Source organism: Grampus griseus (genome assembly GCF_964374135.1).
Source record: "Grampus griseus genome assembly, chromosome: 9".
NCBI classification, from domain to species: Eukaryota; Metazoa; Chordata; class Mammalia; order Artiodactyla; family Delphinidae; genus Grampus; species Grampus griseus.
Window position 1 is genome coordinate 88012206 of NC_139003.1, and position 12232 is coordinate 88024437.

General features: G+C 46.9%; 1 protein-coding gene across 6 annotated transcripts in view; it reads right to left on the reverse strand.

The window, feature by feature from the left end:
• ATXN7L1 (ataxin 7 like 1) overlaps positions 1-11900 on the reverse strand; it is a gene marked incomplete at both ends in the record, with an annotated part of 238488 nt that extends 226588 nt beyond the window's left edge. For all 6 annotated transcript variants that reach the window (XM_082662506.1, XM_082662509.1, XM_082662508.1 and 3 more), the window contains 2 exons: positions 11144-11212; positions 11720-11900. In XM_082662506.1, the coding sequence (XP_082518632.1) occupies positions 11144-11212; positions 11720-11900 (250 nt within the window). The remainder of the gene's footprint in view (positions 1-11143; positions 11213-11719) is intronic.
• Positions 11901-12232: the final 332 nt, after the last annotated feature.

The window sequence follows — 12232 nt, forward strand, 5'->3', positions numbered from 1 at the left end:
TCTTCATCCAGTTCCTTGAGGACCAGCCAGGTCCCCACGTACAAAATGCTAAGTACCCTGGTCAATGGGGAGTAGGTGAAATCCAGAGTCACGGACCTGAACATCACCACGTCGCCCTATCCTCATGTGGGAGATGCATTCTGTGCCTCTCTCAGCCAGTCCAGTCACAGACTCTTCTTTGTCACTGCCCCTCAGAGCCAGTCACAACTAGGGTATCTCTGTGGCTGAAGAAGTCAAAGGTCTTTCACACCCACTTAGCAGGCGCATTGCCCATCAATAGGTCACCTCTAACTGGAGGGTATTGAAAAGGAATCTCCGTTCCAGCATCCAAAGGAGCACACCCTTCATGAAATCACTAACAATCCCACTGCCAAGAGGGAAACTAAAAAGCGGCCTAGAAGATGTTCAAAAGGGGGAAAAAAAGAGAAATCATCACTGTAGATAGATGCCCCTGGAGTTGCTTGGCAACCATCTCTGCTAACACCTTCTCCCAAAAAGGAACAGTTTAAGTCAGCTCCTGAGATTTCCCTGAGGCCAGGGCTCTGACCACAGAGGCCCCAGAGCTGGGGCCTTGGGATGAGAAAGCATTTCACTGATGGGGAGACCTGGGGCCCCATCAGCAGGCCACAGGCTTACACACATGAGGGGGAAGAAAACTATAACCATTTTGCTTAAAGAACATGCTCTTTGAGGCAGGGCTGGTACTAGGGTGAGGTGAGTGAGGTGAGTGAGGTGCTCGAGTGCAGCATTTAAGGAGGCCCTCGCTCTGCATTTGCAGGAGCCTGTGTGTGCATCTTTAAACGTGTGTTCTGGGGGCCCCGCCGGCCTCCCCTTAGTCCTAGCCCTGCTCCTAGGGCAACATTATGACACAGTGCTTAAGAGTACTGCCTCTGGAATCAGCCTGCCTCTGGGTTCAAATCCCAGCTCTTCTTCCCTGCTATATCACCTTGGGTAAACCACTTAACCTCGCTGAGCTTCAGTTTCCTAATCTCTAAAATGAGGTTGATACAGGAATTGCCTTAGAGAGTGTCATGAGGGTTAAATGAGAAAAATGCACATTTAGCTCTATGTCTGGCACCTACTCAATGCCCAGTAAATGGCAGCTATGATTGTTATTTTTAAAAACACATAATAATAATAAGAAGAAGAAATTTTAAAAAACATATAAGCAGCTCCCCGGAAGCCCTTAAACTGGACCTACGGAATCCAAGTGTCTGGGAGTGGTCCTGGTGCCTTGGCCTTTAAAGAGCTTCACAAAGGATTCCCAAGGTGGGCAGGGTCGAGAGCCACTTCCTGTAACCAAAGTTCAGTAAACATCAGAGCCACCTAGGGAGCGTGTTAAAATGCACATTCTTGTGTTCCACTCTGAGTGCTTCAGATTCAGTGTCACTGCAGCCTGGGATGCTAAGTACCTAGGTGATTTCAACACAGGGTCCCCCAAATGACCACACTTTGGAAAACTGAAACTGACCTGCCCTTCAAAACTCACAGCACAGGGACATGGGTCCAACTCTTCTTGTTTTTATTCCTGGCATCCTTAAAGCATGAGGGACAAAATATTGACCAAAGATGTCTAGTGAGTCAAGGCACACTCCTGGAGCAGTAAGGATGCCGTCTGTCCCCTGGAAGTGGTAGCTCGGCTAAGGCAAGGAAGAGAACCCAAGTTCCTGGTAAAAGTGACAGTCACCATAAGAGAAGCTTACATTATTGAGTACCTACTGTATGCCACATAGTATCTCATGTGTTTTCACATCAACCCTGAGAGCTGCTATTATTCTTATTCTGAAAATGAGGAAATTGAGGCTCAGAAAAGTTATCCTATTACACAGCTACTAAGTGGCTGAGTCCAGATTTAAATAATGCTCCATGAAGCTTCTAAGCCTGCAATGCCAATGCACTTTTGTGATAAAATAGACATAACATGAAAATTTACCATTTTCGCCATTTTTACATGTTCAGTTCACTGTCACCGCCATCCATCTCCAGAACTTTTTCATCTTTCCCTGGAACAGCTGGAACTCTGTACCCATTAAACACAAATTCTCCACTTCCCCCCTCCCTCAGTCCCTGGCAACCCCCATTCTACTCTCTGTCTCAATGAATATAACTCCTCTAGGAACCTCATATAAGTGAAATCATATCGTATTTGTCTTTTTGTGGCCACTATGCTCTGAGAAAGAGCTAGACACCACCTTGGTCTGATACAACCAAACTAGGAATGTGTCTCAACCATCTTCCATACCCTGGTTAGTGTCATCAGTTTGGATGTCCTGTCTCCCCACCCCCAACCCAGGACTCCATGACCTATTGGTGTATTGCGGCAGGGTCACAGAGCTCCCCTGCTCCCACAATCCCCCGGCAAAAGGGGTCCTTGAACTGTTAATGTTCAGAGAACCGCAACTGGCTTCACAAAACAGGTACACTGATAACTGCTCCTATGTTCAAGGAGCCTGTCACTGAGTCACTTTTATCTTCCTGATGTTACTCTGTCCTGCCCTAGAGAGTATTTACTTGGTTTCCTTTTTTCTTTAAGCACCTGATCCCTGAAATTGGCAAGCAGAACTGTGTTATGAAACCACAGGTACAAAGATAAAGCATCCACATAAAAACAAAAGCTTCCCCCACAGTGGAATTCCAGCTTGACTTAGAGGCAACTGCGTAGCCGAGTCTAACGCTGGCATGGTAAGGGTCCTCGGCCTCAGCTCACTTGCAGGAAGGGCTTTCCTAGGCTCTCATCATTAGTTCAAGTGCCTCAGGGTCCAAATCCAAGTCCATTTGGCTGATGTGGCCAATCTGAGCTCTGGCACAGGAGAGTAAGAGAGAGCCAGCCAACCAGCATTAGCCGGGAGCCCCACCTCGGCAGAACATCGCACCAAGAATTTTAGGAGAGAGACACACACGGAAGTCAGCGCTTGACATTCAGTTTCTACAATTCGGAAGAAGGTCAACCCACCGGCCAACCCTCTCGCTCTCCATCAGAGCTACCTTTGATTGCTGCGGTCATGACTGGACTCCCAGTGGTCAAGACCTGGAGATTCCCCCGTGGTCCCTGCGAGGCAAGACTGGCATCAGGGCTCCCAAGAAGTGACCCACACACTGGGGCGGGTGTGTGGATGTCCCTGCGGTCCTCTGCAAGGAGAGGGGCAGCGTCTCCTCAAGGGTGCTGCTGGCCTGGGGCAGGGGCACGCAGTCACGTGTAGCTGCCCCTCTGACCCTTCTAAAGCCATCTGTCTTGCTCTCTGTGGCACAGAGGTGTGCTTCAGCCTCACCCCTGTGTTCTAGGATTTTCTCCAGTGGTGTCTTGTCCGTGAATAGCTGGTAGTTGTTCTTGTGAGGAGGGGCAAAGTCGGGAATGACCTATGTCACCCTCTTGGTGATGTCACTTCTATTGCAGTCACTAAATGACCCTAGTTTCCAGACATGAACATTGGGCCACCTCAGAGGATGGGGTCCTTGGATAAAAGGGATTTGATTAGGACAGGGTCTCCCTGTGTCTGCTGCTACCATTTTACGTCTACTTCCAAAGGATGTCATGAATGAAACAAAGCGTCATGAATGAAAGCTTAGCCCAAAGGATATAAACACGATGTACACAGAAAACCAGGCAAAACCCAAATCTGCCTAACTTCCCTAAATCACTTCTGAAGCGGAGGCAGCAGGCCTCTGTGAGCCACTGGCTAGAGTGAACATGGCCTTCCAGGCCTAAATAATGCCACAGACCACTTGGCACACAGGCCAGAGCCCTCAGGAATCCGATCCTCTTCTGCCCTTCCTATTTTCTAATCCTTAATGTGGAAATCCTGAAACCAGCCGCTTTGCTCTCCATCATGTGGATCCCCATTTCAGACAAATCCCACGGGTAATCAACTGCACAGAACGCCAGTTGTATTTCCAGCCTGACTTTAAATATAAACTGAAATCCTTAATGCTTCACCGTGACGCTTCTGACATCAGGGACCCCCGTACGATAAATGCCATCATTATCCGAATCGGCGCCCTGCGGTCTCCTCCACCCGCAGTGAGAGAGGGCTGGGCCACCCGGAATTAGAACCTGAATCTCAGTGCTGTCACCATTTACTACAGAATGGACACAAAGGTTTGGAGGGGTCGTCTCGGAAACCTTTGGAGGAGAACTGCATGAGGGATGGAGTCTTCTCTCTTTAGATGCTCCCAAAGGTAGCACCGTGCGGGGGACAGTCACTGCTCCACGTGTGCTTGCTAAGCATTCAGTAAGGCTGCCTCACCGGGAACTCAGGCCTAAGAAACAGAAAGATGGTAGCAGGATATTGTTGAGTCTATTTTTCTTGTGTTCTCAGCCTTTCTAGCCTCACCTTACACCACTGGTTCTCTATCAGGGTGATTTGGTACTCTGCCACCCCATTCCCAGGACCTTGGGCAATGTCTGGAGACATTTTTGGTTTTTTCAATTCAAGGGAGGGGTAGGTGCCACTGGAATCTAGTGACAGAGGCTAGGGATGCTGAACATCCTATAACACACAGGACAGTCCCCCACCACAAAGTAGTAGTGTTCCTGCTGAGAAACTTTAGACCACTCTCTGCTTTGCTATCATCACACCAGCAACAGACTTTTTAGTTTCTAGAACATTCTACATTCTCTCACTTTGGGCCTGCACACATGTTGTTTCCTTTAGCTCCGTCCCACCCAGCCCTGCATATGGATAACTTCCATTCATTCTCCAGGTTTTGGCATAAATAAGATTTCCTCAGGGAGGCATTCACTGAACCCCTAACCTAAATTAGGCCCCCTGTCGTGCTTTCCAACAGTACCCCAATTTTCCCTTTCAGAACACTCACCACGGTCGCCACGACTTTTTTAATGTCTGCCTTGGCTGCTAGGATGGGAGCGCCACAATGCAAGGGCTGCGCTTTTTCACTGCTGTCCCCCCAGGCCTAGCCCAGTGCTGTCCCACTGTCAGTCTCAAATGCACGACAGAGGCCAAGAAAGCAGGAGGAGGTATTAAAAACTAAGCAAGACACCCAGAGGCTTAAACCATCCTCCCATTAAGCAGGCACCAAAAAGACACTGCAGTAGCTCCTCATGAACTGATGCGGACCACTCCCTAAGATAAATGGAAAGGGCAAGACACTAGGCAATACTTATAGGATGCTGTCAGCCATGTGGCGAAAGCAGGCAGGAAAAACTATCTATGTGTCTACTTGAATGCACATAGACTATCTTGGGAAAGATACACAAGCAACTGGGGACAAGGGTAAAAGGGAGACTTTCTTTTCACTGCATACCCTTCTCAACTTTGTAACACGTGAACATTATTTTTAAAAAATAAGAAGCATTTAAATGAGATAGAAAGAGAGAGGGAAACAGTCTACATTTTCCAGAGATAAAAGCATCATTCTTGTAGACTGACATATGACGAGAACCCAGCACAAGGTGACTGTACCTTCTGGAAGGAGCCAGAGCCACATTTTCTCCACATGAGAACCCAGGCACATGGAAATACTTGTATATTTAAAGAGATAGTCATTTTAAAGGCTGTGTATTTTCAAAACTAGATGGTGCTGGAAATCCCCTCCCTCGGCTTTGCCGCCCTGGTTCTGGCGCTCCCCGCCCCCCGCCCTCCATCGGCGGGATGCAGCTGTGAAGCTGATTCATTCTCCAAGCCCTTCTCCTCCTTTTCATCTTTCCTCCCTACCACCTTGAGGCCACTCTGTCTCTCATGTCCTTTCATCCCAAGCACTGGGCAAAAGAAGAGAGATGATAATGAAGCACCAAAGTGAACAAATGTTGCTGCTCGTTAGCAAAAGGGGAGGAAGGTAGGCTTAATGGAGAAAGCAGTTGAAATCAATGGCGAAGATGAGGTTTATGGATACAATCTGTGGACTTGGTGTCTTCCTATCGCCTATTAGCATAGATAATGGAGTTGTCCGTATGAGGATAAAGGGGAACTGTCCGCAGTTTACTAGAAATCACCACCACTTGTCGCTGGCTTCCCTGGCTTGGATTCTAAGAACCCTCCATTCTTACCAGGTCAGTTGCCATCTTTTCTCCGATTTGCTCCCATCCAGCCATAAACGCAGCACTCCTAGACTTGAGTTGAATACATTCCCACGTTCCGTGCTTCCTCCTGTAGACCAGCCTGACTCCACCAGCATCTCAGGAGAACAGCAAACTCTCACAGTCACAGCAAGATCTTACTGTCCCCTGAACAGTTTTCAAACTGGAAGCATTCCACAAGTTTACCTACATCAAATCGAAACACCTGGGAACACTGACACACACACACACACACACACACACACACACACACACACACACACACACACACACACACACACACACACACACACACACACACACACACACACACACACACACACACACACACACACACGAAGTAATGAGGGTAGGCTTCCAAAAGACCCAAACAATGATCTATTAGGACTTTCTATCTTCACTGATCAGATTAAACAACTGATCGATTATTTAAAAAATTATTTTTTAGACCTCCTGGTCCCCAGAAAGAACTTTGTAAATCTTTCTCAGCCATAAGCCCCAAAATGCCAAAGTATTTTTCTCTAGCTCTTGATAAAAGTTATCAACGACTACATATCAGCTGTACTCCATTAAAAGCATGGATAGCACAGAAATCAGTTTTTAAAAAATCCTTAGCTTTATAAAAGTATAACATGGTTTACTCTAAAAATGAAATTTCTGATTGAGTATATCTTTTCTGTTCATCACTGATTAGTTAAAAGTCCTAGTTGGTTATAATAATAAAATTTTCTAGAACTAGCTTCATTAATACATGATGATGATAATCCTAATAACATCTAAAAAATAATAACGGCACATATTCATCAAGTGCTTATTTTGTACTAAGCCCTTTGTATCACCTCAGTAAATCCTTATAACAACCCTGTTATTATCTCCGAAGCTGTATAGTCCAGGACACTTAGGAGCCATAGGCACCTGGTCCTTATTTATGAAATGACGTTCTTAAAAAAAAAAGTTCAGGTGAGGCAATTAGAAAAGGGAGACATCTTTCTAAATCACAGAGCTTTTCCCCAATTAGCTTGAAAAAAGTCTTCCAATAAATCTATGAAGCTGGAGTGAGAAAATTATTTTAAAAGGTTAGCTAGATGAATGGCCTTGGAATTTTCTATCATAATGGCAGCTCACATATTAGATTAGGCTGATCAGGTTTCTGGGACTCCTCCTCTTAGGAAATCTCAGTGCTTGATGGATCCAAGCTGACTGAGGTCAACCCCCTCTCCACTACGGGGAACACATTACCCTGGGCTTTGGACTCAGACCCTCAGTTTTCTCAGAGTCCTCAAGGCCGCATACCATTCACAAACTATTTGCAGCACAATATGCTTTTGTAGGAGATGCAGTGAGGTTTGCCACCAAGAGATTATAAAAGGAGAAAATAAAGCCAGGATGTAGTAGTGTAAGGTATTTTTAATGTGAGGGCTTGCTTTTTTTTTTTTTTTAAGTTTCTTCAAAAAACAGCCTGTCTAGTATGACTGCATCTCAAATGTAGGTACATTCAACAGAGACACTTAGGTTCAGAGGTCTCAAAGGGACCTCAGGAGACTTTTAATCCACTCCCTTACTTTACAAGAAAGAAAACAGGCCCAGACAAGGGAAGTGATATTCCCAAGGTCATATTATACGGGATGAGGAAGCGGGCTTAAAGTCCTCTCCCCTGCTCCCTTCACCGCTTCAGGCTGCCCTCAATATAACACCACATGACCACACACAAGCACGGGATTAACAACACCTTCTGAACCCAGGTGATGATCTGGCAAGGTTCAAAAGTTATTTGCCAAATTCCTCTTGACCATAATTGTAGCTAACTTTGGACAAAATAATAACATGAATGTGAAGACTTTACTACAGAAATTTCAAAGCATTCAGTTAACATTTCATACTGATATACGTGGAGAATTGAAGTAGAAAAAAGTTCAAGAAACGCAGAAGGAATTATCTCACAATAATCAGGTTGTTCAAAAGTTGGCAAGTCCTTCCTGTACCTTCTGAAGCTGTGGCCAGATGGAGGCAGAGGGTAAAATGATTATTTTTTCACTTTCCCAGCCTAATTTTTTTCCCTGAGCTTAGTCTATAAAAAATATCACATCACAATGTTCACAGCAGCATTACTGACGATAGTCAAAAGGTGGAAACAAGCCAAATGTCCATCAGCAGACAATGAATAAACAAAACATGGCATGTACATACAATGGAATATTATTCAGTCATAAAAAGGAATGAAATTCTGATACCCGCTGCCACACGGATGAACAATGAAAACATGATGCTAAGTGAAAGAAGTTGGACACAAAGGGACACATATTGCAAATATATAGTATCTAGAATAGGCAACTTCCTAGAGACAGAAAATAGAACAGAGGTTTCCAGGGCTCGGCCCTGGGGGAGGGCGACTGGGAAATTATTATACAGTGGAGACAGGGTTTCTGGTTGAGATGATGAAAACGTTCAGGAAATGGATGGTGCTGAGGGCTGTACAACACGGTGAATGTACTTAGGATCACTGAATTGTAGACTTTAAAATGGTTAAAATGGTAAATTTTATGTTCTGTTTATTTTACCACAATAAAAAAAAATATCAAAATCTGGATCATATGCCTTCATTTCTTAATTGGAATTCCTAAACTTTATCTATTCATTGCTATTAAAGCACAAATCTCAAGACCTGCTTACTGTTGATGACATTCCGGTCAGTCTATGGATGCTCACACACGGAGAAACACAATCACACCTAGGCCACGTTTTGTCCTGCAGAGATCCATCCACAACCATATTCATCCTGAGACCTGCCACACAATGACTCCAACAAGAAGGCCAACAGCGAGACTAAGGCAACCAGTGTTTCCGGGAACTTTGGCAACCAAACACCCTGACACCAAGTCTCAGCTCAACCTTTAAACTCCTCACCATGGGGAAGAGATATATAGTTCATATATGTATACGCTATCCATAAAGAAAACTGTGTGCACATGCCAGGAAGACCTCCAGGAATTGCTAACCCAGACCTACTCCACCAGGCCCACGAACAAAGAGATTTCAGCCCATCCATGGCTATTTGGTGAACTCAGCAATTGCATGTTACACTGAACAGTGGGGGTCCTTAATGCAAATGCATATCATTAGGAGCTAAATCTTTGTACCTTTACAGGAAAAGGATATAATAAGCGGGATGTACCACTTGTGACTTCTGAGGAAAGGAGAGCTTTACGTTTTTTCTTTCCTTAAAAGAATCTATTTCTCATGATGCAAAGAGAATCTGAGAATGAGAGTTTTTTGAACCAGAAGCCCAGAGAACGGTGCAGAATATGAGTTTTGTGTGCCATAGTCATAATCTATCACGCAGGTCTGAGAGGTGCCAATTCTGGGCCATACCATGACCTTTATTCAACTTTAAAGGTTTTTACAACTTCATCTCCTTTCGTGGAAACCTGTTCATTGCCAGCGGTCTGATAACTGAGTCCCGTAAGCTTTTTTTTTTTTTTTTGCCATACGCGGGCCTCTCACTGTTGTGGCCTCTCCCGTTGCGGAGCACAGGCTCCGGACGTGCAGGCTCAGTGGCCGTGGCTCACAGGCCCAGCCGCTCCGCGGCATGTGGGATCTTCCTGGACCAGGGCACGAACCCGCGTCCCCTGCATCGGCAGGTGGACTCTCAACCACTGCGCCACCACGGAAGCCCCCCGTAAGCTTTTAAAGATGTTAACAGTTTGTGAAGAAAAACAATCTCCAGTGATACTTTCCAATGCCAACACACAAGGACACTGCGCACAAATAAGCTGCCGCTTGTAAGAAGCCCACTTGACATCATTCCCTTGTGCATCCTAAAGACACATGTCAAGATCACACTAAGATATTTAGAAGCAAACATCTTTAGAATAAGGTTTCGTTCCCAAAGTGCTTAATTAGCAGAAACATTACGCTAGAGCACTGTCCTTGAATATGCATGCATTTGAACCTCCATGTCATTTTTTCTGAAGCACAAATTCTCCTCTCACTGGATGGTCAGGAAATGATTGGGCACAGAAAACCGTCTGTCTGAGGTGTGATCCACAAAATGAGTTCCATCTTTCCAAGCAGGTTTCAGCTGCCTACCAGGGTGACACTGTGGTTTATGAGGGAGACCGTTCTTTTGTGTCTAATGGCCTTTTCTCCATTCATTTTGGATGAGCCAGGCTCCTATGGCCTACTTATGGCTGAACTCTTTCAACACTTCCTGCCAACCTCTTCTGCCCCCCTGCACCTCCTCCCACACCCAATTTCAGCCAACCACGTTTACAAGACACCAGTTAGTAAATCACAATTCAAATGAACCCATCCATTTGTTCAGCAGAAAGTGGCCTCTGGAGTTGCTCCATGTGAAGCCCACAGGTCAGAGTTACATATGGCAGGCTTGCAAACGCGAATAGGCTATGATTTATTTATGACGACCATGTGTGTTTGATGCCCAGTTCCAGTAGGCTGTGGCTTCACTCGCCTGCCTCCATCTGGGATGACCTAGCTACTCACTGTGTCCCATTTCAGGTACTGTATTTCCATTCCACGCTGGGGAAGCAGAGATGGGTGACCGACTGGGGGCTGCACACACAGATGCCCCTAACCCTGCTCACCACATAACAATCTGTGACCAAACACAAAGTGTGCCAAACGTAACTTGCTGCAAAGGTTTGCCACGTACCATGGCTTTCAGGGGAGAGTGGAGAAGTAGCTGCTGAGATGATTGACCACATCGGGTTCATTAAATTGTTGTGTATTTACCCACGAGGAAGGCTGGGGTGCTTGTGAAGGGAGCCCCGCTCCTCATTTCAGCGACTTCCACCCCGCACCATTTGGCAATGATGCTCCAAAGGCGAATGGCAGATATGCACCAGAAGGTCCAAATGTGGACTCCAGCTGAAGTGCAGGAAACTTCTGCCGTCAACAACCTCCCCGCCTCTACCCCCCAGTTGTATTTATACTTTGAAAGAAGTTAACACGAAGCAGTAGTCACCTGGGCGTGCTCAATTTTTGACAAGCCTTAGTCACTCTGTACCCAGCAGAACAATTCACATTATAGTCGAAATCCTGTGAAGATTCTGCCACACATGCTAACACTAAGATGCCAGTAGCTCCACTTACCTTCTTTATTAAGCCTCATAACCTCCCTGCTTTTTCCACCCTCTTTTCCAGCCTCTTCTAAATCTACATCTGCAGATGAAAAAGAAAAGGAAAAAAGAAAATAAGGACAAAAAGAGAAAAAAAGGGGGGGAGCCAAAGTCAAGGGGGGGGAGGGAGAGTGTTTATTTGCAAACAGATCGATATAAATACTGGATATGAAAATCTTTCAAAAATTGACAATGCAACATTTTCTCCCAAGTCCGTATTTCCATCTACCTGGCCCAGATAGGTACCAAAAAAACTATGCAAGCAGCAACAGAGTAGCCTTTTGAACGGATACACCGTGGGGCTGTGAAAGCCCACCCCGCGGGCTGCCACGGGGAGCGGGCACAGACAGACAGACAGACAGCCCTGGCAGCAGGGCCTCTCCCTGTGCATTGATGATCTGTCTCTGTGTGTATTTATTTAGAGAGAGGGAGAAGCATGGAGGACACCGGGGGCCACTCTCTCTCCACACACACACTTTTTCCCAGTGGCTCTAGGTGAATGGAAAGGTTACAGGGTAATAAAAGGAGGAGGAGGCGGTGGGGTTCTTACTGTCGGAGCAGTGTAATTTGGCGGCGTCGATCCAGGAGGACCAGGGTTTGCCCAGAAACGCCTCCGGACTGGGCACTTTGCGATCCAGTGTCGCCATTGCTCTTCCTTCTTGTTGCTTTTTCCCTGTTCCTTCGGCAGCAGCAGCCGAGAGACACGGGATTCGAGAACGCTCCGACGTCATCTTCGGAACGTTCCGACATTGAGTGTTCTGAAAGGGGGAGGGAGGGAGGGAGGGAGGCAGAGGAGGAGGAGAGAGCGAGGGAGGAGGAGCCGGCGTTCAGCGCCCGGCCCGGCTCGGCTCTCGGCGTCCGCCGCCGCCAGGGGCACCAGAGAGACGCCCCGAAGCCCGGCGCCCGCACGCCCGCCGCCGGGGGCGGGGCCGCGCGCCGGGACTCGAGGCTGCAGCGCCCGGCCCTGGGATGCTACGGCGCCGTGGCCACCGCCGGCACCCGGGAGCCGGGGTCGCAGGGGCTGGGCGTGCGGGCAGGGGTCGGGGATGGCCTGAGAGAGGCG